At 46.3% G+C, this 23,585-nt stretch overlaps 1 protein-coding gene across 1 annotated transcript in view; it reads left to right on the top strand.

Moving 5' to 3' along the window:
• The window catches only part of LOC110500514 (ephrin-B3), a 108,592-nt gene extending 101,953 nt beyond the window's left edge, over positions 1-6,639 (top strand). The window contains exon 5 of the mRNA XM_090214598.1: positions 1,967-6,639. Coding sequence (XP_090070724.1) covers positions 1,967-2,418 — 452 coding nt within the window. The 3' untranslated portion in view covers positions 2,419-6,639. The remainder of the gene's footprint in view (positions 1-1,966) is intronic.
• The last annotated feature ends 16,946 nt before the right edge of the window (positions 6,640-23,585 follow it).

Here is a 23,585-nt window from a genome sequence, read left to right as displayed (position 1 = left end):
ATTACCGCCCTAACCGCTACCACCGCCAACGTTTGCACGGTCAACACGACCATTCCTCGCAGGCGGTCCCAAACCCAACAAACACCTGCTGGGCTATGACCTGCCATGCGGTCGGACCATGCGATTGGGACCAGGTTCCAACCAGGCAGCATCACTGTGTGGTCTCTAGCTTTAGAGACCCAGATTGTGCCCCAAATGGCACCCGATTCCCTGTATAGTGCACTACTTTTTTTATTACCAAAGCCATATGGCACCCTATTCCCTATAAAGTGCACTACTTTTTACCAAAGCCATATGGCACCCTATTCCCTATACAGTGCACTAAATGGAGAGTGGGGTGGCGTTTAGGATGGCGTCCAAACCACCCAACTGTTCTGACTCCTTTATGTGGGCACGCGCCAATGCAACATAAACAACGTTGTTAGGCTTAAGGGATGAAGTGTGCCGCCTTGATCCCCTCACTGTGGATGGGTGTAGCTTCTAGCCAGAGCCACGGCGTCTCAGTCGGTCTCCACAGGCGCACTTGAGCATTCCAAACCCTCTCAGATCCATTCCTGTTGGGATGTTTCTGCCACTGTAACTACAGGAAGACGGTTAGTCACCTTGGTGTCGTACAGATATGTTTCCTGGCGCGTAATATGTACTGTGTATATAGAAGAGGTTGCACCCTAAAGAAGACAAGGCAGAATGTTGGTTTAAGGTTTCAGAATTGCCTATGAGAGGTACAGTGTCATTTCTTGTATACCCGTCAAAGTCTGTTAAATCAAATCAAATTGTATTTGTCAACGTGCTCCGGGTAGAACAGCTGTAGACCTTACCGCAAAATGCTTACTTTACAAGCCCTTAACCCATAATGCAGTTCTAAGAAAATAGAGTTGAGAAAATATTTACTAAATGAAATTAAGTAAAAAATAAATAAAAAAGTAACACAATAAAATAACAATAAAGAGACTATATACAGGGGGTACCGGTACCGAGTCAACGTGCGGAGCTAAAAGTTAGTCGAGGTAATATGTACATTTAGGTGACTTGTGTGACTGGAGTCTGACAACTTTTGGGGCCTTCCTCTGACACCGCCTAGTATATAGGTCCTGGATGGCAGGAAGTTTGGCCCCAGTGATGTACTGGGCCATTCGCACTACACTCTGTAGCGCCTTACGGTCAGAGGCCAGGCAGTTGCCATACCAGGCGGTGATGCAACCGGTCAGGATGCTCTCGATGGTGCAGCTGTAAATCTTTTTGAGGATCTGGAGACCCTTGCCAAATTTTTTCTCCTGAGGGGGAAAAGGCATTGCCGTGCCCTCTTCATGACTTTTTTGGTGTGTTTGGACCATGATAGGTTATTGGTGATGTGGACACCAAGGAACTTGAAACTCTTGACCTGCTCCACTACAGCCCCATCGATGTGAAGTCCAGGATCCAGTTGCAGAGGGAGGTGTTTAGTTCCAGGGTCCTTAGCTTAGTGATGAGCTTTGTGGGCACTATGGTGTTGAACCCTGAACTGTAGTTCATTTTGTCCAGGTGGGAAAGGGCAGTGTGGAGTACGATTGAGATTGTGTCATCTGGATCTGTTGGGGCGGTATGCAAATTGGAGAGGGTCTAGGGTTTTCCGGGATGATGGTGTTGATGTGAGCCATGACCAGCCTTTCAAAGCACTTTGTGGCTACTGACGTGAGTGCTACGGGTTGGTAGTCATCTAGGCAGGTTACCTTGGTGTTCTTGGGCACAGGGACTACGGTGGTCTGTTTGAAACATGTTGGTATTACAGACTCAGACAGTGATATGTTGAAAATGTCAGTGAAGACACTTGCCAGTTGGTCAGCGCACGCTCTGAGTACACGTCCTGGTAATCCATCTGGCCCTGCGGCCTTGTGAATGTTGACTTGTTTAAAGGTAAAGTTACATTACATTGTATTTGTCTTTTATAAGGTTATAAAAATCTGATTTTTTTTGTGTCATTCTACAGGTGGTGCTGGTAACGTCACCCATCCCAGAGTTCCTAGCGATGGCGCCGGGGATTCAGGAGGCGCAGGGGGCGAGAATGGACCCCTCCCCCCCTCCAACGTGGCCGTCATCGCCGGTGCTGCAGGGGGCTCCGCCTTCCTCCTCCTGGTCACCGCGGTGATCTGCGTGGTGTGTTACCGGCGGCGACACGCCAAGCACTCAGAGTCCCACCACCCGCCCCTGTCACTCTCCTCCCTCACCAGCCCCAAGAGGCATGGCGGCGGGCACGGCGGCGGCCATGGGGGTGGTAACAACAACGGCTCGGAACCCAGTGACATCATCATCCCGCTGCGGGCTTCGGACTCGGCGTACTGCCCTCACTACGAGAAGGTGAGCGGGGACTACGGTCACCCCGTCTACATCGTCCAGGAGATGCCCCCCCAGAGTCCAGCAAACATCTACTACAAAGTATGAGGGCAGTTGCCATGACAACCTACAGTACTACCAACTACCATCTTACCCTGTCCTGTACAGTACAGTACCACCTACAGCCCACCTACAATATACCCTGTCCTATATAGTACAGTACCACGTAAAACCTACCTACAGTAATCCATCACTGACTTACCCTCCAAAACCACCAAGACCTTCAGTCCCTTATACAGTATCTGAACTTCCCTATCCAACCCCAGTCCAGCCACAGGTGTGTGCATCTAGCTAACTGAAGAGGCCATCCGTACGCCCACCACTCTTCACTCGACTGTGTCACTAAGCTAAGTATGGAGGGTTTAGTATATAGTCCCCACCGGCCCCTTAAAAGAGGACAGGACTGGCAAGAGACTCTGGGGCCCACTTCTTTTCTTTTTTTCTCACCATGAATCAACCCCCCCCCCCCCCCCCACCCACCAGAGCTGAAGAGAAAAGTCCCCTCCCTATACACCATGAGGATAAGTGTGTGAGAACATGCACACCAAGCTAGTGTGAGAGAACACACACTAGTACCGCCACAACTTGGACTTCTGGGACTCTGACCCCTAGGAAACCCACTGACCAACCACATCCTGAGATCTCTGTATTTCTCTAATGCTCCTGTCCTGTATCAGACCTACCTGCCTCCTGATTGGACCCTGAGGCTAACTGTGGCCCTTGATGTTATAACTCACAAATAGGATCCTAGTTTGTTTGTGTGTGTATGGTTTCTCATTGGACCAGGGGCCTCTGACTCTCACCCAATCAGAAAGCTGGGCTGGGGTCACGTGATCAATCGGTCAGACCAATCGAGTCTTAGTGACATTCAGAATCTTGTATATTTTAATAACGTGTGTGTGTGTGTGTGTGTGTGTGTGTGTGTGCGTGTGTGGGAGACTAGGATAATAATTCTGACACTGCTGTTGCACAGACGTGTGTGTGCAGTTAGTGTGCTTTAGTACAGTGTGTGTGTGTGTGTGTGTGTGTGTTAATCTGTGTATACGCTACATGCGAGCGAATGTGTGTGTTCGCGTGTCTTTAGACTTGTCTTAAAAACCAAAACACAAAAAAGTGAGTGAATATAAAAGGTGAGTTTTTTTTTTTATCGCTAGCAACACTTACAGATTATATATGAATATCCAGTCAATCATTTCTAGACGTCTTGTTTTTTTAAATAGTTTTTTATTTTGATTCCTCCACTTGTAAAACAACACTTCTGTTATACTGCTAGATCTTTTTTATCCTGTGCTTTCTTGTTTGCTATTTAGAAACCTGACCCTGTTTCCTTCCCCTTTGAGTTGTAAATTAATTGAATCTCTTTGTTTTTCTTTCCTTGGCGAACTAAGGTCGTTTCTCTCTCCCTCTCTCCCTCTCTCATCGCCTCCCTCTCTCCCTCTCTCATCGCCTCCCTCTCTCCCTCTCTCATCGCCTCCCTCTCTCCCTCTCTCATCGCCTCCCTCCCCCCTCTGGGCCTCCCCCTATGTATATTTTTATAGTTCTTGTACTATGCTGTAGTTTTGAAGTTTAGACCTCGTTTGTGGAAGTTGTTGAGGTAGAAACCATCTATGAAAGTTTTTTTCAAACGCTTTTGAACACGAGGAAAAGCAACGAGGGCGGGTTCCAAATGAAATGAAATAGAATGAAAAGAAAGAGCGGGAACCGGAGTCGCTGTCTAGGGGGAAAAGAGAAAGAGCGACTGAATGTGGAACTTTTGTTTTTTTTTTTAAAAGAGAGAAAAGACTGAAGAAGGAATTGCACACTAAAGAAAAGAAAGAGCGCGAGAAGAGATGGAAGAAGTGAGGGGATGGGAGGTGAATTGAGCGACGAGAGAGAGAGAAGAATCCCTGGGAAGGATAGAGAGAGTGAAACATTGACTGTGGCGGAAGAGAGGAGCCTTTCCTTTAATGGAGTGCTGAGAAGGAGTGAAGGACCCTGGGAGGACGGAGGAAAGGAACAGACACACAGCTGAAATGGATTTCAGGGGGAAACCTCACTGTGGAATAAGGAGGAGAGATTTCATCTAAAACACACACACACACACACACATTCAAGATAACAGACAATTCTCTTTTCTCCGAAGGGAAATGGCACGTTTCAAATTCTCCCGATTTCCCCCTTAAACAGCTTTATGTATCAGACACACTCTACACTGATTATATCGACACAGACACACTGAGCCCTCTCACATTCTCTTTCACTGTCATAACACGCACACACATACATGCCGTACATGTCTACGCCAATTTCACACACACTCTCTCTGTCTGGCTCTCTCTGCATCCCTCTCTCTGCCACACACACACACTCTCTCTGTCTGGCTCTCTCTGCATCCCTCTCTCTGCCACACACACACACACTCTCTGTCTGGCTCTCTCTGCATCCCTCTCTCTGCCACACACACACACACTCTCTGTCTGGCTCTCTCTGCATCCCTCTCTCTGCCACACACACACACTCTCTCTGTCTGGCTCTCTCTGCATCCCTCTCTCTGCCACACACACACACTCTCTGTCTGGCTCTCTTTGCATCCCTCTCTCTGCCACACACACACACTGATTGCTCCCATGCTGCTCCCTATTTCTGACACAGTCCTGGCTTTGATACACACCTCTGTGTGTGACAGAAGGATTAAAAGAGGGTGTGTGCGCCCTGTTTTTGTGCGTGTGTGTACGTGTTTAGCTATACTCGTGGGGACCAGAAGTCCCCGCAAGAATAGTAAACAAGTAAACATTTGACCGACTGGGGACATTTTGTTGGTCCCCGCAAGGTCAAATGCTATTTGTTAAGGTTAGAATTATTGTTAGGGTTAGTTCTAGGGTTATGGTTAGGTTTTGGGGGTAAGGTTAGGGGTTAGGGAAAATAAGGTTTTGAATGGGACTGAATTGTGTCTTCCCACAAGGTTAGTTATACAAGACTGTGTTTGTATGGGTGTTTTTCTGGAACCAGTTCCTGCCATTCTCTTAGCCTGGTTAATTCGTTTTCACACCCTTTTTCGAAGGCAAAGCTTTCTTGTGTTAAGTTGTGCTGTATCGGCGAGCTGCTACTTAGTATCGTTGAGTGTTAGACCCATGACGTGTTTTAAACAGGCGCGACAACCTGCAAATGCACACATACGCAAACAAAATAGCAGACAATAGGTGCCGTGCCATGCTTTGAAATATCCCTCATGCTCAACAGGTGGATGTTTGTTCCCAAAGCTTCACTCAATGTGTGTTTTATTCACCTGCTCAAAAAGCTTTATTTGAAATATCGCTTTCAACTTTGTTTTATTACTACTACACCTTCTCTCTATTTCACATCATTTGTATGTTGTGTAATCTGTTCCCATTATGCTTTTTGAACTTAGAAAGTGTTACGGAGAAGTTGACTAATTAGGGTAAAAGTTTCACCCCAATTTCTGTACATGTGTGCATCAGGATCTTGGTATTTATGTATGTGGGAGTCTGTCTTGTCTCCTGTACAAACACACGACCACCAGGAATACTGTATACCTTCAAAAACACGCTCAAAGCCAAACTACAAACGCTCTCTGAGTTCTGAAATCCTCTGACACTCTAAATGACAGTATTTGACAAAGATGGCTGCTGCCATGAACATAAACACTTGGATAAACTTCCTGGACTTTGTGGAGTTGTGGAATCCAAGTGTGGAATCCGAATGCTGCTCATTCTCAAAATGGTTCCTTCTCTCTCTCTCCTCTCCCTCTTCATCCTCCTCTCCTCTTTTTTTTCACTGAGGAGAATCTCCCTCCGGGACTCGAAGCTTGGGCTTTTTTGTTGTCATGTCAGTCGGTGTTTTACTAAAAGGTTGTCTCTCTCTCTTTCACTGTTTGCTTTTGACTGTTTTCAATGTGTTGGATTTTTTCTCATGGATGCTCATTTCAAAAAGAGAGGTTTCTTGTTTTGTGAAAACGCCCCCCCCCCCACCCCACCCCTCTGTTGGTGTGTGTGTGAGTGTGTTTCCTTGTCCCAATAGCCAGCAGGTCGAGGCGACAGAGAGCCGGCTGGCTCTTGTATGTGATGTCTTGAGACTTTTTGTATTGGGACACCACTGTGTGAGATGGGTTTGTGTCCACCTTCTCCTTTCCGCTCCCCCCATCCCTCCCGTCACTATGACCTCCTCCTCCTCCTCTCTTTCTCTCCTCCAACACACCTCTAAAGGGAGGAAAAAACTAGTACATTCCTGCTTTGGAAAAATGTTGATTAAAAAAATGATGTTTAAGCACCACTCTCTGGTCTGGTCGTGGGTTCATTATTTTTTGATGAAGTGTGAAGATCTGTGCGTGTGTGCGTGTGTGTGTGTCTCTCGTGCGTGCCTGGAAGGGGTCACGTACTCGAGTGAGGCCCAGTCTCTCAGATGTAACCCTTTCAGGTCTCTCTCCTATGGAGGGTTCCATTCACTGTTTCTCTATAAAGGTACCCATTCAGTCCACACACACACCGCTCCCCCAGTTGTGTTATCAACCAGTTATCTACCCCAGCTTCGTTAGTGTTGGGTGTTGCTTAGCAACGTATCCACATAGATGACCGTCAGCCCTAACAGCTGTACCAACTCCCTTTCTCTCTCTCTCTCCCCCATTCTGTAACAACTCCCTTTCTCTCTCTCTCTCTCTCCCCCATTCTGTAACAACTCCCTTTCTCTCTCTCTCTCATTCTGTACCCAACTCCCTTTCTCTCTCTCCCCCCCATTCTGTAACAACTCCCTTTCTCTCTCTCCCCCATTCTGTAACAACTCCCTTTCTCTCTCTCTCCCCCCATTCTGTAACAACTCCCTTTCTCTCTCTCTCTCCCCCATTCTGTAACAACTCCCTTTCTCTCTCTCTCCCCCATTCTGTAACAACTCCCCTTCTCTCTCTCTCTCCCCCATTCTGTAACAACTCCCTTTCTCTCTCTCTCCCCCCATTCTGTAACAACTCCTTTTCTCTCTCTCTCTCCCCCATTCTGTAACAACTCCCTTTCTCTCTCTCTCCCCCCATTCTGTAACAACTCCCTTTCTCTCTCTCTCCCCCATTCTGTAACAACTCCCCTTCTCTCTCTCATTCTGTAACAACTCCCTTTCTCTCTCTCTCCCCCATTCTGTAACAACTCCCTTTCTCTCTCTCTCCCCCCATTCTGTAACAACTCCCCTTCACTCTCTCTCTCTCCCCCATTTTGTAACAACTCCCTTTCTCTCTATCTCTCTCTCCCCCATTCTGTAACAACTCCCCATCTCTCTCTCTCTCCCCATCATTCAGTAACAACTCCCTTTCTCTCTCTCTCCCCCATTCTGTAACAACTCCCTTTCTCTCTTTCTCCCCCCCATTCTGTAACAACTCCCCTTCTCTCTCTCATTCTGTAACTACTCCCTTTCTCTCTCTCTCTCTCCCATTCTTTAACAACTCCCTTTCTCTTTTCCCCCCCCCACCCATTCTGTAACAACTCCCTTTCGCTCTCTCGCTCTCTCATTCTGTAACAACTCCCTTTCGCTCTCTCGCTCTCTCTCATTCTGTAACAACTCCCTTTCTCTCTTTCTTTCCCATTCTGTAACAACTCTCTTTCTCTCTCTCTCCCCCATTCTGTAACAACTCCCTTTCTCTCTCTCTCTCTCTCTCTTCCCCCAATTCTGTAACTACTCCCTTTCTCTCTCTCATTCTGTAACAACTCCCTTTCTCTCTCTCTCCCATTCTGTAACAACTCCCTTTCTCTCTCTCTCGCTCGCTCTCTCTCTCTCTCTCTCTCTCTCTCATTCTGTAACAACTCCCTTTCTCTCTCGCTCTCCTTCATTCGGTAACAACTCCCTTTCTCTCTCACTCTCTCTCATTCTGTAACAACTCCCTTTCGCTCTCGCTCACTCTCATTCTGTAACAACTCCCTTTCGCTCTCTCTCCCATTCTGTAACAACTCCCTTTCTCCCTTTCGCTCCCCCCCCCCATTCTGTAACAACTCCCTTTCTCTCTCTCGCTCTCTCTCATTCTGTAACAACTCCCTTTCTCTCTTTCTCTCCCCCATTCTGTAACAACTCACTTTCTCTCTTTCTTTCACCCATTCTGTAACAACTCCCTTTCTCTCTTTCTTTCCCATTCTGTAACAACTCTCTTTCTCTCTCTCCCCCCCATTCTGTAACAACTCCCTTTCTCTCTCTCTCTCTTCCCCCAATTCTGTAACTACTCCCTTTCTCTCTCTCATTCTGTAACAACTCCCTTTCTATCTCTCTCCCATTCTGTAACAACTCCCTTTCTCTCTCTCTCGCTCTCTCTCTCTCTCTCATTCTGTAACAACTCCCTTTCGCTCTCTCGCTCTCTCTCATTCTGTAACAACTCCCTTTCTCTCTCGCTCTCCTTCATTCTGTAACAACTCCCTTTCGCTCTCGCTCACTCTCATTCTGTAACAACTCCCTTTCGCTCTCTCTCCCATTCTGTAACAACTCCCTTTCTCCCTTTCGCTCCCCCCCCATTCTGTAACAACTCCCTTTCTCTCTCTCTCACCCATTCTGTAACAACTCCCTTTCTCTCCCCCATTCTGTAACAACTCCCTTTCTCTCCCCCATTCTGTAACAACTCCCTTTCTCTCAATCTCTCTCTCTCCCATTCTGTAACAACTCCCTTTCTCTCTCTCTCATTCTGTAACAACTCCCTTTCTCTCTCTCTCTCCCCCATTCTGTAACAACTCCCTTTCTCTCTCTCTCCAGCCCATTCTGTACCAACTCCCTTTCTCTCGCTCTCACCCATTCTGTAACAACTCCCTTTCTCTCTCTCTCCCATTCTGTAACAACTCCCTTTCTCTCTCTCTCTCTCCCATTCTTTAACAACTCTCTCTCTCTCCCCCATTCTGTAACAACTCCCTTTCTCTCTCTCTCCCCCCCATTCTGTAACAACTCCCTTTCTCTCTCTCTCCCCCATTCTGTAGCAACTCCCTTTCTCTCTCTCTCTCCCATTCTGTAACAACTCTCTCTCTCCCCCATTCTGTAACAACTCCCTTTCTCTCTCTCTCATTCTGTAACAACTCCCTTTCTCTCTCTCTCTCTCTCTCTCTCTCTCCCCCATTCTGTAACAACTGCCTTTCTCGCTCTCTCTCCTCCATTCTGTAGCAACTCCCTTTCTCTCTCTCTCCCATTATGTAACAACTCTCTTTCTCTCTCTCTTTCCCCCATTCTGTAACAACTCTCTCTCCCCCCATTCTGTAGCAAATCCCTTTCTCTCGCTCTCTCTCCCCCATTTGTAACAACTCCCTTTCTCTCTCTCTCCCCCCCATTCTGTAACAACTCCCTTTCTCTCTCTCTCCCATTCTGTGACAACTCCCTTTCTCTCTCTTCCCCATTCTGTAACAACTCCCTTTCTCTCTCTCTCTCCCCCCATTCTGTAGCAAATCCCTTTCTCTCGCTCTCTCTCCCCCATTTGTAACAACTCCCTTTCTCTCTCTCTCCCCCCCACTCTGTAACAACTCCCCTTCTCTCTCTCTCCCATTCTATAACAACTCCCTTTTTCTCTCTCTCTCACCCATTCTGTAACAACTCCCTTTCTCTCTCTCTCTCTCCCCCATTCTGTAACAACTCCCTTTCTCTCCCCCCCCCCCATTCTGTAACAACTCCCTTTCGCTCTCTCGCTCTCTCTCATTCTGTAACAACTCCCTTTCGCTCTCTCGCTCTCTCTCATTCTGTAACAAATCCCTTTCTCTCTTTCTCTCCCCCATTCTGTAACAACTCCCTTTCTCTCTTTCTTTCACCCATTCTGTAACAACTCCCTTTCTCTCTTCCTTTCCAATTCTGTAACAACTCCCTTTCTCTCTCTCGCTCCCCCATTCTGTAACTCCCTTTCTCTCTCTCTCTCTCATTCTGTAACAACTCCCTTTCTCTCTCTCCCCCATTCTGTAACAACTCCCTTTCTCTCTCTCTCTCCCCATTCTGTAACAACTCCCTTTCTCTCTCTCTCCCCCATTCTGTAACAACTCCCTGTCTCTCTCTCTCCCCCATTCTGTAACAACTCCCCTTCTCTCTCTCTCTCTCCACCATTCTGTAACAACTCCCTTTCTCTCTCTCTCTCCCCCATTCTGTAACAACTCCCTTTCTCTCTCTCTCTCATTCTGTAACAACTCCCTTTCTCTCTCTCCCATTCTGTAGCAACTCCCTTTCGCTAACTCGCTCTCTCTCATTCTGTAACAACTCCCTTTCTCTCTCGCTCTCCTTCATTCTGTAACAACTCCCTTTCTCTCTCACTCTCTCTCATTCTGTAACAACTCCCTTTCGCTCTCTCGCTCTCTCTCATTCTGTAACAACTCCCTTTCGCTCTCTCTCATTCTGTAACAACTCCCTTTCGCTCTCTCTCATTCTGTTACAACTCCATTTCGCTCTCTCTGATTCTGTTACAACTCCCTTTCTCTCTCTCTCTCTCTCTCATTCTGTAACAACTCCCTTTCGCTCTCTCGCTCTCTCTCATTCTGTAACAAATCCCTTTCTCTCTTTCTCTCCCCCATTCTGTAACAACTCCCTTTCTCTCTTTCTTTCACCCATTCTGTAACAACTCCCTTTCTCTCTTCCTTTCCAATTCTGTAACAACTCCCTTTCTCTCTCTCGCTCCCCCATTCTGTAACTCCCTTTCTCTCTCTCTCTCTCATTCTGTAACAACTCCCTTTCTCTCTCTCCCCCATTCTGTAACAACTCCCTTTCTCTCTCTCTCTCCCCATTCTGTAACAACTCCCTTTCTCTCTCTCTCCCCCATTCTGTAACAACTCCCTGTCTCTCTCTCTCCCCCATTCTGTAACAACTCCCCTTCTCTCTCTCTCTCTCCACCATTCTGTAACAACTCCCTTTCTCTCTCTCTCTCCCCCATTCTGTAACAACTCCCTTTCTCTCTCTCTCTCATTCTGTAACAACTCCCTTTCTCTCTCTCCCATTCTGTAGCAACTCCCTTTCGCTAACTCGCTCTCTCTCATTCTGTAACAACTCCCTTTCTCTCTCGCTCTCCTTCATTCTGTAACAACTCCCTTTCTCTCTCACTCTCTCTCATTCTGTAACAACTCCCTTTCGCTCTCTCGCTCTCTCTCATTCTGTAACAACTCCCTTTCGCTCTCTCTCATTCTGTAACAACTCCCTTTCGCTCTCTCTCATTCTGTTACAACTCCATTTCGCTCTCTCTGATTCTGTTACAACTCCCTTTCTCTCTCTCTCTCTCTCCCTTTCTGTAACAACTCCCTTTCGCTCTCTCTCCCATTCTGTAACAACTCCCTTTCTCCCTTTCGCTCCCCCCCCATTCTGTAACAACTCCCTTTCTCTCTCTCTCACCCATTCTGTAACAACTCCCTTTCTCTCCCCCATTCTGTAACAACTCCCTTTCTCTCCCCCATTCTGTAACAACTCCCTTTCTCTCAATCTCTCTCTCTCCCATTCTGTAACAACTCCCTTTCTCTCTCTCTCATTCTGTAACAACTCCCTTTCTCTCTCTCTCTCCCCCATTCTGTAACAACTCCCTTTCTCTCTCTCTCCAGCCCATTCTGTACCAACTCCCTTTCTCTCGCTCTCACCCATTCTGTAACAACTCCCTTTCTCTCTCTCTCCCATTCTGTAACAACTCCCTTTCTCTCTCTCTCTCTCCCATTCTGTAACAACTCCCTGTCTCTCTCTCTCCCCCATTCTGTAACAACTCCCCTTCTCTCTCTCTCTCTCCACCATTCTGTAACAACTCCCTTTCTCTCTCTCTCTCCCCCATTCTGTAACAACTCCCTTTCTCTCTCTCTCTCATTCTGTAACAACTCCCTTTCTCTCTCTCCCATTCTGTAGCAACTCCCTTTCGCTAACTCGCTCTCTCTCATTCTGTAACAACTCCCTTTCTCTCTCGCTCTCCTTCATTCTGTAACAACTCCCTTTCTCTCTCACTCTCTCTCATTCTGTAACAACTCCCTTTCGCTCTCTCGCTCTCTCTCATTCTGTAACAACTCCCTTTCGCTCTCTCTCATTCTGTAACAACTCCCTTTCGCTCTCTCTCATTCTGTTACAACTCCATTTCGCTCTCTCTGATTCTGTTACAACTCCCTTTCTCTCTCTCTCTCTCTCCCTTTCTGTAACAACTCCCTTTCGCTCTCTCTCCCATTCTGTAACAACTCCCTTTCTCCCTTTCGCTCCCCCCCCATTCTGTAACAACTCCCTTTCTCTCTCTCTCACCCATTCTGTAACAACTCCCTTTCTCTCCCCCATTCTGTAACAACTCCCTTTCTCTCCCCCATTCTGTAACAACTCCCTTTCTCTCAATCTCTCTCTCTCCCATTCTGTAACAACTCCCTTTCTCTCTCTCTCATTCTGTAACAACTCCCTTTCTCTCTCTCTCTCCCCCATTCTGTAACAACTCCCTTTCTCTCTCTCTCCAGCCCATTCTGTACCAACTCCCTTTCTCTCGCTCTCACCCATTCTGTAACAACTCCCTTTCTCTCTCTCTCCCATTCTGTAACAACTCCCTTTCTCTCTCTCTCTCTCCCATTCTTTAACAACTCTCTCTCTCTCCCCCATTCTGTAACAACTCCCTTTCTCTCTCTCTCCCCCCCATTCTGTAACAACTCCCTTTCTCTCTCTCTCCCCCATTCTGTAGCAACTCCCTTTCTCTCTCTCTCTCCCATTCTGTAACAACTCTCTCTCTCCCCCATTCTGTAACAACTCCCTTTCTCTCTCTCTCATTCTGTAACAACTCCCTTTCTCTCTCTCTCTCTCTCTCTCTCTCTCTCCCCCATTCTGTAACAACTGCCTTTCTCGCTCTCTCTCCTCCATTCTGTAGCAACTCCCTTTCTCTCTCTCTCCCATTATGTAACAACTCTCTTTCTCTCTCTCTTTCCCCCATTCTGTAACAACTCTCTCTCCCCCCATTCTGTAGCAAATCCCTTTCTCTCGCTCTCTCTCCCCCATTTGTAACAACTCCCTTTCTCTCTCTCTCCCCCCCATTCTGTAACAACTCCCTTTCTCTCTCTCTCCCATTCTGTAACAACTCCCTTTCTCTCTCTTCCCCATTCTGTAACAACTCCCTTTCTCTCTCTCTCTCCCCCCATTCTGTAGCAAATCCCTTTCTCTCGCTCTCTCTCCCCCATTTGTAACAACTCCCTTTCTCTCTCTCTCCCCCCCACTCTGTAACAACTCCCCTTCTCTCTCTCTCTCTCTCCCATTCTATAACAACTCCCTTTTTCTCTCTCTCTCACCCATTCTGTAACAACTCCCTTTCTCTCTCTCTCTCTCCCCCATTCTGTAACAACTCCCTTTCTCTCCCCCCCCCCATTCTGTAACAACTCCCTTTCGCTCTCTCGCTCTCTCTCATTCTGTAACAACTCCCTTTCGCTCTCTCGCTCTCTCTCATTCTGTAACAAATCCCTTTCTCTCTTTCTCTCCCCCATTCTGTAACAACTCCCTTTCTCTCTTTCTTTCACCCATTCTGTAACAACTCCCTTTCTCTCTCTCGCTCCCCCATTCTGTAACTCCCTTTCTCTCTCTCTCTCTCATTCTGTAACAACTCCCTTTCTCTCTCTCCCCCATTCTGTAACAACTCCCTTTCTCTCTCTCTCTCCCCATTCTGTAACAACTCCCTTTCTCTCTCTCTCCCCCATTCTGTAACAACTCCCTGTCTCTCTCTCTCCCCCATTCTGTAACAACTCCCCTTCTCTCTCTCTCTCTCCACCATTCTGTAACAACTCCCTTTCTCTCTCTCTCTCCCCCATTCTGTAACAACTCCCTTTCTCTCTCTCTCTCATTCTGTAACAACTCCCTTTCTCTCTCTCCCATTCTGTAGCAACTCCCTTTCGCTAACTCGCTCTCTCTCATTCTGTAACAACTCCCTTTCTCTCTCGCTCTCCTTCATTCTGTAACAACTCCCTTTCTCTCTCACTCTCTCTCATTCTGTAACAACTCCCTTTCGCTCTCTCGCTCTCTCTCATTCTGTAACAACTCCCTTTCGCTCTCTCTCATTCTGTAACAACTCCCTTTCGCTCTCTCTCATTCTGTTACAACTCCATTTCGCTCTCTCTGATTCTGTTACAACTCCCTTTCTCTCTCTCTCTCTCTCCCTTTCTGTAACAACTCCCTTTCTCTCTCTCTCTCCCATTCTGTAACAACTCCCTTTCTCTCTCTCTCCCATTCTGTAACAACTCCCTTTCTCTCTCTCTCTCCCATTCTATAACAACCCCCTTTCTCTCTCTCCCATTCTGTAACAACTCCCTTTCTCTCTCTCTCTCTCTCCCCCCCCCCCACTCTGTAACAACTCCCTTTCTCTCTCTCTCTCCCCCCCACTCTGTAACAACTCCCTTTCTCTCGCTCTCTCTCCCCCATTCTGTAACAACTCCCTTTCTCTCGCTCTCTCTCCCCCATTCTGTAACAACTCCCTTTCTCTCGCTCTCTCTCCCCCATTTTGTAACAACTCCCTTTCTCTCTCTCTCTCTCTCTTCCCCCCATTCTGTAACAACTCCCTTTCTCTCTTCCCCCCATTCTGTAACAACTCCCTTTCTCTCTCTCTCTCTCTCTTCCCCATTCTGTAACAACTCCCTTTCTCTCTCGCTCTCTCTCTCTCTCTCATTCTGTAACAACTCCCTTTCGCTCTCTCGCTCTCTCTCATTCTGTAACAACTTCCTTTCTCTCTTTCTCTCCCCCATTCTGTAACAACTCCCTTTCTCTCTTTCTTTCACCCATTCTGTAACAACTCCCTTTCTCTCTTCCTTTCACCCATTCTGTAACAACTCCCTTTCTCTCTTCCTTTCCCATTCTGTAACAACTCCCTTTCTCTCTCTTGCTCCCCTATTCTGTAACTCCCTTTCTCTCTCTCTCTTATTCTGTAACAACTCCCTTTCTCTCTCTCCCATTCTGTAACAACTCCCCTTCTCTCTCTCTCTCATTCTGTAACAACTCCCTTTCTCTCTCTCCCATTCTGTAACAACTCCCTTTCGCTCTCTCGCTCTCTCTCATTCTGTAACAACTCCCTTTCTCTCTCACTCTCTCTCATTCTGTAACAACTCCCTTTCGCTCTCTCTCATTCTGTAACAACTCCCTTTCGCTCTCTCTCATTCTGTTACAACTCCATTTCGCGCTCTCTCTCATTCTGTTACAACTCCCTTTCGCTCTCTCTCATTCTGTTACAACTCCCTTGCGCTCTCTGTCATTCTGTTACAACTCCCTCTCTCTCTCTCTCCCATTCTGTAACAACTCCCTTTCTCTCGCTCTCTCCCATTCTGTAAACTCCCTTTCTCTCTCTCTCTCCCATTCTGTAACAACTCCCTTTCTCTCTCTCTCTCTCCCATTCTGTAACAACTCCCTTTCTCTCTCTCTCTCTCCCATTCTGTAACAACTCCCTTTCTCTCTCTCTCTCCCATTCTATAACAACCCCCTTTCTCTCTCTCCCATTCTGTAACAACTCCCTTTCTCTCTCTCTCTCCCATTCTATAACAACCCCCTTTCTCCCCCCCCCCCCATTCTGTAACAACTCCCTTTCTCTCTCTCTCTCTCTCCCCCCCACTCTGTAACAACTCCCTTTCTCTCTCTCTCTCTCCCCCCCACTCTGTAACAACTCCCTTTCTCTCGCTCTCTCTCCCCCATTCTGTAACAACTCCCTTTCTCTCGCTCTCTCTCCCCCATTCTGTAACAACTCCCTTTCTCTCGCTCTCTCTCCCCCATTCTGTAACAACTCCCTTTCTCTCGCTCTCTCTCCCCCATTCTGTAACAACTCCCTTTCTCTCGCTCTCTCTCCCCCATTCTGTAACAACTCCCTTTCTCTCGCTCTCATTCTGTGCCAACCCCCTCCGTCTGTCACCTCGTTCCTCTCTAAATTGCTCTCTCCCCCTCTCATTTCTCTCCACTAGCCCCCTTACCTTTCTCTCCCTCCCTCTTTCTTTCTCTCTCTCCTTCTTTCTTTTTCTCCCTGTTCTTCCTTCCTTCTTTCTCACTCCATTTGGTCCGTTGCCGCGGCAACTGTTGGCGTCTGGTAGCACCAGCAGATTGGAACCCAGACAGACTGACAGACACACACACACACACACACACACACAGAGGATCACCAGGGTGGCCTAGGGAGAGTTGACCAGGCAGCTGGGACACACTGTTTGATCTGTGGCCCGTGAGAGGAGATTACACACTGTCACACAAACAACCACACACACTTTTGGAACCGACACAAAGCATGTGGTACATAACTAGGTAATGAGGGCTTATAATGATCATGCCATGAAAACCTGTTGGGTCACATGCACACAGTTAGCTTCTGCTAACTGCTAAAACAGCGAATGTTATTGTATTCCTGGCAGCCTTTTAATCAGTTAGCTTCCGCTAAGCGCTAAAATAGCAAATGCTAATGTATCCTTGGCTTAAAACAGTTAGCTTACGCTAACGGCTAGAACAGCTAATGTATTCCCATTAGCCCTGCAATGAGTTAGCTTCCGTTTTATATATGAGGATTATATATGAGGATTGAAGGGCTGTTTAGTGCGACTCCTGTGGTCTTATCATTTCATGGTCATCATTTCTCTGGTAATCTGTTCAAACTCAATGCACCAAGAGGAATATAAACGCTTTATGAGGATGATCAGCGTGCAGCATGAACACACACACACAAACGCATCAACACGCACACTCACAGACGCACGTGTCAACAACACATATTATCATGCAAATACACACACAGACATGCGTCAACACACACACGCACACACACTGCTTTCCCAAGCGAGACGGCTGAGCTTCCTCCATTCCCACTGAGGAAGGAAAGCCTCACACGATAACGATCACTTTTACTTTCTTTGTGTGTGTGTGTGTTGTCTTGTCACTGTTACTTTATAAACCAGCAAAAAAAATATCACTTGAAGTGAAATCAATAGACGGATAATCCCCCAAATTAGATTTTGAAAAGCTGACACACACACACACAAATCTTTGTCGGCAAGTTAAAACCCAAGGATTGGCCCACTTGACTTTCCGCTTAAACAATCACGCTAAAACGACTTTTCTATGGGGATAGGCGAAGGTCAACGATGGAGGTAGACATTCCCTCGCTTCTCCGTAAATGGCATAAAGGTACTCGAGCATCTGCATATCAATGGACCGGAGTGGGGATCGTATGATTATGGCGGCTGAGTCATTAATACAGTGCCTTCAGAAAGTATTCATACCCCCTTAACTTATTAAGTCTGTTATACCCACAGACATGATTCAAACAGTTTTAGAAACTTCAGATTGCTTTCTATCCAAATCTACTAATCACATGCATATCTTATCTTCTGGGGATGAGTAGCAGGCAGTTGAATTTGGGCATTCATTTCATCCGGACGTGAAATTACTGCCCCCTGTCACCAAGAAGTTAACAAACATACCCAGAATATGATGCAACTTCCACCATGCTTGAAAATATGAAGAGTGATCCTTAGTGTTGTGTTAGATTTACCCCAATACTGCAAATGAGGCAAAGCAACTAACTTTTTGTCATGAATACAATAGTGTTCTTTTTGTGGCAAATCCAATACAACACACTGAGTATGACTCTCCATATTTACAAGCATTGTGGTGGCTGGATCATGTTATGGGTATCCTTGTAATAATTTTTCAGGATAAAAAATACATGGAATAGAGCTAAGTGCAGGCAAAATCCTAGAGCAAAACCTGGTTCAGTCTGCTTTCCACAGAGATGAATTAACCTCTCAGCAGGACAATAACCTAAAACCCAAGGCCAAATCTACACTGGAGCTGCTTACCAAGAAGACAAATATATTGAATATATTTTAAATTCAGGCTGTAAGGCAACAAAATGTGGAATAAGTCAAGGGGTATGAATACTTTCTGAAGGCGCTGTATGTGTTAGAGTGAGGACTGCACCCAACCGTAACCCGCTAATACAGATTTGATTTATTAGGATCCCCATTAGCTGACGCCAATGGCAACAGCTAGTCTTACTGGGGTCTGACACAAAACCAAATGTATTATTACAGACAAAGGACTACAATTTACATACATTTAAAACATGAACATGTAGTGTGTGTGTGTGTGTGTGTGTGTGTGTGTGTGTGTGTGTGTGTGTGTGTGTGTGCGCATCTATCAGTCAGTACATACACACAACAAGTAGGTCACATGGGGGACAGGCGTTGTGCCGTGAGGTTTTGCTTTATTTGTTTTTTGGAACCAGGTTTGCTGTTCACTTGCGCTATATAAGGTGGAAGGGAGTTCCATGCACTCATGGCTCTGTATAATACTGTACGTTTCCTTCAATTAGTTCTGCACCTGGGGACTGTGAAAAGACCCCTGGTGGGGTAAGTGTATGTGTCAGTGCTGTGTGTAAGTTGACTGTGCAAACATTTTGGAATTTCCAACACAATGTTTCTAATAAAAAAGTGTTTGTCAGTATTTCCTCTACTCTTAGCCAAGAAAGACTGGCATGCATAGTATTAATATTAGTCCTCTGATTACAATGAAGAGCAAGACGTGCCGCTCTATTCTGGGCCAGAGGAAGCTTAACCAGGTTTTTCTTTGCAACACTTGATCCGGGCTGTATCACATCCGGCCGTGATTGGGAGCCCCACAGGGCGGCGGACAATTGGCCCAGCATCGTCCGGGATTAGCCAGGGTAGGCCTTCATTGTAAATAAGAATATCTTTTTCACTGACTTGCCAAGTTAAATAAAGGTTACGTTTAAAAAATGACTGGACAATAATCAGGATAAGATAAAACTAGAGCCTGTAGGACTTGCTTTGTGGCCTGTGGTGTCAAAACGGAGCATCTCTATTACAGACAGACTTCTCCCCATCTTCACAACCATTGAATCTACAGTTGAAGTCGGAAGTTTACATACACTTAGGTTGGAGTCATTAAAACAGTTTTTTCAACCACTTCACAAATTTCTTGTTAACAAATGATAGTTTTGGCAAGTCGGTTAGGACATCTACTGTGTGCATGACACAAGTCATTTTTCCAACAATTGTTTAAAGACAGAAAATGTCACATATAATTCACTGTATCACAATTCCAGTGGGTCAGAACATACACTCAGAACATACACATACACTCAATTAACTGTGCTTTTCAACAGCTTGGAAAATTGTAGAAAATTATGTCATGGCTTTAGAAGCTTCTGATAGGCTAATTGACATAATTTTAGTCAATTGGAGGTGTACCTGTGGATGTACTTCAAGGCCTACCTTCAAACTCAGTGCCTCTTTGCTTGACATCATGGGAAAATCAGAAGAAATTAGCCACGACCTCAGAAAAAAGATTGTAGAGCTCCATAAGTCTGGTTCATCCTTGGTAGCAATTTCCAAATGTCTGAAGGTACCACGTTCATCTGTACAAACAATAGTACCCAAGTAAAACACCATGGGACCACGCAGCCGTCATACCGCTTAGGAAGGAGGAAGGTCTCCTCTTAGGAAGGTCTCCTAGAGATTAACGTATTTTGGTGCGAAAAGTGCAAATCAATCCCAGAACAACAGCAAAGGACCTTGTGAAGATGCTGGAGGAAACCGGTAGAAAAGTATCTATATCCACAGTAAAACGAGTCCTATATCAACATAACCTGAAACGCTACTCGAGTAGCATACAGACATGAAACACATAGTCAATACTGCCTGGTGAATGGAACTTAGGGAGTGACAGAAATAGGTGAGGTAATCAGTGACGTGATGGAGTCCAGGTGTGCGTAATGATGGAGCACCGGTGCGCGTAATGAATGCCAGGACAGGTGGTTAGTAAACTGGTGACGTCGAACGCCAGAGGGGAGGAGTGGGAGTAGATGTGATAGTACACCTCTCCTCTAGGCCGTACTCCTCCCAGTCCACCAGATACTGGAGCCGACCCCCACGACGTCGGGAGTCCTGTAGGGATCTGACGGCATAGTGGTGTCGTGGGGGACAGCATCAGCCAGGGAACCAGGAACCACCGGCCTGAGAAGGGAAACATGAAATGAAGGTGAGATACGGTAGTCACTGGGAAGCTGTAACCTATGTCACCTTGTTGACCCCCAGAGAACCTTGAATAGCCCCACAAACCAGGGCTCAGCTTCCAGGTTCCTGGTGGAGAGCCAGATGCGATCACCAGGATGGAACACGGGCACCTCACTGCAGTGGCGATCCGCCTGCTCCTTCTGGCGACGGACAGCATGCTGGAGCCTCACATGAGCATCACTCCAAACCTCCTCTGCTTGCCGGACCCATTCGTCCACTGCAGAGGCCTCGGTCTGGCTCAGAGTCTACGGAGCCAGGGCCGGTTGATAACCCAGGACACACTAGAAGGGAGAAAGCCTGGTGGAGGAGTTGCGTAATGATTTCTGGATGTATTCTTCCCAGGGAAGGAATTGGGCCCTGCCGGTCCTGGCAGTGACTCCTCAGGAACCTCCTAGCTCCTGGTTCATCCTCTCCACCTGCCCGTTGGACTGAGGCCGGTACCCGGAAGTGAGGCTGACCGTGACCCCCAGTTTCTCCATGAATGCCCTCCATACCCGTGATATGAATTGGGGGCCACGGTCAGAGACAATATCCTCCGGAAAGCCATATTGATGGAAGACCTGCTGGAACAGTTCCTCAGATACCTGGAGAGAGGTAGGGAGGCCAGAGAGAGGAATTAACCGGCATGATTTAGAAAATCTGTCCAGTCAGAGGAGGGGAAATCGGTAACAAAGTCAATGGACAGATCAGACCAGGGACGCTGAGGCACAGGAAGGAGTTTCCCTGCCGGCAAGTCAGTTAAGAACAAATTCTTATTTTCAATGACAGCCTAGGAACAGTGGGTTAACTGCCTTGTTCAGGGGCAGAATTACAGAGTTGTACCTTGTCAGCTCGGGGATTCGATCTTGCAACCTTTTCAGTTACTAGTCCAACGCTCTAACCACTAGGCTACCTGCCGCCCCAGTTTGGGCACACACAGAACAGGAGTTGACATAGTGAGTAACGTCCTGCGCCAAGGTGGGCCACCAATACTTTTCGGAGTGTGATTGTATAGTACAGGTGATCCAAGTGTAACCCTCTCACCAGGCTCGAATTCGACTCTCACGATATTACCTTACGTAGAATATCTCAACAGCATGGGATGTTAGGTGAGAAGGACATCTCCAATAAGAATCCCTATTGTAAACTATCTAGGGTGATGACAACTAGTGTATTAGCTTCAGATGGAATGATTATAGATTATTGTTGTTGTACATTGATATGCTTTCTCATGCATGAATTGAAACAGGAAGTGACTCCACCAAGGCAACATACATAAGGTTCAATATGCGTATTATTACATTTTCAATGTACCACATCAAAAAAAAAAAATAATAATAAACCCCAATGAGTCGTGCACAACCCATGTCCAAATGATTTCAATCTTGCATAACCCCGTTGGCGCGTGGTGGAGCTCCAAAAACAATGACGACAGACATAAAGTCACCCCACCGTTGTGGTTACTCACTACTCGTAGATATTCCCTCAGCGAAGTATGGCAGTTCCGTGCAGGTTTCGTCACAAGATCCACAGCAAGCACAGCTATCAATGCAGACAGTACTCCTTAGCAGTAACCGATATCCCATGGAAACATGAACTCGTTAATCTTCCCCAAGCTGTTCTCTCTCCGTGTCGCCCAATGCTAGGCTGACCTAGCCTAGCAAAAATCGCTGAAGCTGGAGACTTACATTTCCCTCACAAACTTTAAACATCAGCTATCTGAGCAGCTAACCGACCGCTGCAGCTGTACATAGTCCATCTGTAAATAGCCCACCCAATCTACCTACCTCATCCCCATATTGTTTTTATTTACTTTGCTGCTCTTTTGCACACCAGTATCACTACTTACACACCATCATTTGCTCATCATCATCTGCTCATCTATCACCCCAGGCTTAATCTGCTAAATTGTAATTACTTTGCTACTATGGCCTATTTATTGCCTTACCTCCTCATGCCATTTGCACACACTGTATATAGACTTTATTTTTTTTGTATTGTGTTATTGACTGTACGCTTGTTTATTCCATGTGTGACTCTGTGTTGTTTCTGTCGATCTGCTTTGCTTTATCTTGGCCAGGTCGCCTACCTGGTTAAATAAAGGTGAAATAAAAAAATAAAAACCTCAAGGCTGTCCAATACCTTCACAATGAGACGGTAGCTTCAGTCTTTACTTAGTCTTTCTTAACAAAATTATAACAATTCTCTTATAAAATCAAATCAGTATTTCCCTTCAAAACTCGGTAGGTATGGGTTTTGTTCTATTCTTATCGTTTTCTTTAATCATTTTTCTTCACCAACAGTCATAATATAATGTCCATCCTTTTTCCAACGTCTCTCTCCCTCTCTTTTTTCCCAGGCCTCCCGTTAACCAGGTCCACTCTCCCATTGGCCACAGCTTAACAAGCGACGTTATTGGTCAAAACTTAAACTTGAAAGTAAACCAAACTATTCACTTGTACATTACCAATTCATTATAACAAATAAACTCAATACTTGGTTCTAACAAGAATAAACTCAATACTTGGCTCTAACAAGAATAAACTCAATACTTGGTTGTAACAAGAATAAACTCAATACTTGGCTCTAACAAGAATAAACTCAATACTTGGTTGTAACAAGAATAAACTCAATACTTGGTTCTAACAAGAATAAACTCAATACTTGGTTATAACAAGAATAAACTCAATACTTGGCTCAAACAAGGGTATTACACAAGGATGTCCAGCAGCGGCAGCTGTGTGTGCCCAGGTCAACAACCCGTGGGAACCTCAGTCCAACGGGCCTAGTGGTTAGAGGGCGTTGGGTCAGTAAACAAAAGGTTGCTAGATCGAATCCCCGAGCTGACAAGGTGAAAATCTGTCGTTCTGCCCCTGAACAAGGCAGTTCTTAGGCCGTCATTGTAAATAAGAATTTCTTAACTGACTTGCCTACTTAAATAAAGGTTAAATAAAGGTTAAATAAAGGTTAAATAAAAACGTAGATGCGTTCAGGAGGACAGGTACTGGGAGCGTGTTCCCTCTCCGGAGCCTGGCGAATGTCCACATCTATCTACGTCCCACGACACGAGAGGGAACAGAAAATTAGGTCCACCGGCATTCGGGTGACCAGTCTGGGATTCTCATCCTCGACCATGAGATGGTCGGGTTACGGCGTTGGAGCCATGGGAGGCCTAGGAGGATCTTGTGAGCTGGTGCACTAATGATGATGAATGGAATGTTTTCCTGATGAATGGACTCCACGGTGAGGTTGAGTGGTGTGGTGATGTGTGTGATGGTTCCGGAT

This window comes from Oncorhynchus mykiss, chromosome 21, assembly GCF_057628025.1.
Source record: "Oncorhynchus mykiss isolate SJ-2025 chromosome 21, ASM5762802v1, whole genome shotgun sequence".
Lineage (NCBI taxonomy): Eukaryota > Metazoa > Chordata > Actinopteri > Salmoniformes > Salmonidae > Oncorhynchus > Oncorhynchus mykiss.
This window is presented reverse-complemented; position numbering and strand designations above follow the sequence as displayed.